Raw genomic sequence first — 1,514 nt, 5'->3', positions numbered from 1 at the left:
TGGTTCAGACTCGTCTGGTCTGGTTCAGACTCCTCTGGTCTGGCTCAGACTCCTCTGGTCTGGTTCAGACTCGTCTGGTCTGACTCAGACTCCTCTGGTCTGACTCAGACTCGTCTGGTCTGGTTCAGACTCGTCTGGTCTGACTCAGACTCCTCTGGTCTGGTTCAGACTCGTCTGGTCTGGTTCAGACTCGTCTGGTCTGGCTCAGACTCCTCTGGTCTGGTTCAGACTCCTCTGGTCTGGCTCAGACTCCTCTGGTCTGGTTCAGACTCCTCTGGTCTGGCTCAGACTCGTCTGGTCTGGTTCAGACTCCAACATGTGGGGCTGGATGGACCGGTCTTCCCTTGTTGACATCTTTAACTTGTAAATAAACCATTTCTGCGCAGCTATATAACCGTAACGATGAACTGCTGTGAAGCACCTTTAGATTTAAAGGAACAGCGTTAAAACGAGTTGATCTAAGGCACGCCTCAGAAAAGGGGCGGGGCTTGTGGAGTTGCAGTTCCACTTCAGAAAGACTGAAGAGTTTAAAATAATATTTATAATTTAATTTAATCTTTTCATGTTTTTGTCTAAATTTAAAGAAATGTTTAACCAGACGGGTCAGAACCTGTGACATCATCTGACTCCGCCCACCACCCTCTGCAGCTGGAATAAACGTGTTCAGATGAAACCAAGTGTTCAAACAGAAACTTTAATTGTTTCAGTTAATACTGCAGCAGTTCCAGAACCAGAACCAGAACCAGAACCAGAACACTTCCTTTCAGTTCTGAACCTTTCCTGAAACAAAAAGAAAAACATTCTGAGCAGTTTGATGGGAATTAAAGAGAAATTCTTTCCTGCATGTTTGGTCCAAACTGAACAGAACCTCCCTGAACTGTTTCAAACCGGGTCAGAACCTGTAAACATTAAATAAATTAAAACAATAAATATCACATTAAATCCAGCCCACTCCGGATCAGACGGGTCCATTCAGTTTGTGGACTTTTAGGGTCCAGATAAAACCCTGGTGGTTCTGTGAGTCCGTGGGCCCTAGCTGACCGGGTCCACCACCAGAACTTTGCACTCCCTCTTGGCGATCTTGTCCAGCGACAGCCGWGTTTTGTCCTGCGGTGTCAGGTAGAGGGGCCGGCCCACCGGAGACCCCACAGGAGGCGTGATGGCCCGGCGCTCCATGGCACTGCCCGTCCTGCCGACCCAAACAGAGTCAGACCGAGCAGAACACAAGAACTTCAGTCAGGACCGGGTCTCACCTCATGATGTGGGACCGGCTCGGCTGCTGGTGGGAGAAGGACTGAGACCGACCCAGACTGGCCTGGTGCCGGTCCAACAGGTCCCGGACCGCYGGGCTGGACGGGCTGTTTTTACCTGAGGAGACAGAACCAGAACCTTTTATTACCCAAAACAAAGAGACTCTGGACTGTCTGGTTCTGTCAGGTCCAGTGGTTCTGTCAGGTCCAATGGTTCTGTCAGGTCCAATGGTTCTGTCAGGTCCAGTGGTTCTGTCAGGTCCA

The 1,514-nt window shown here is 49.9% G+C and overlaps 1 protein-coding gene across 1 annotated transcript in view; it reads right to left on the bottom strand.

The window, feature by feature from the left end:
- Positions 1-678: 678 nt before the first annotated feature.
- The window catches only part of trappc14 (trafficking protein particle complex subunit 14), a gene marked incomplete in the record, with an annotated part of 9,456 nt that continues 8,620 nt past the window's right edge, over positions 679-1,514 (bottom strand). The window contains 2 exon segments of the mRNA XM_014028118.1: positions 679-1,189; positions 1,254-1,368. Coding sequence (XP_013883572.1) covers positions 1,033-1,189; positions 1,254-1,368 — 272 coding nt within the window.

This window comes from Austrofundulus limnaeus, unplaced genomic scaffold (genome assembly GCF_001266775.1).
Source record: "Austrofundulus limnaeus strain Quisiro unplaced genomic scaffold, Austrofundulus_limnaeus-1.0 Scaffold718, whole genome shotgun sequence".
Taxonomy (NCBI): Eukaryota; Metazoa; Chordata; class Actinopteri; order Cyprinodontiformes; family Rivulidae; genus Austrofundulus; species Austrofundulus limnaeus.
The sequence above is the reverse complement of the archived record's forward strand: the minus strand, read 5'-3'. Positions and strand labels throughout refer to the sequence as shown.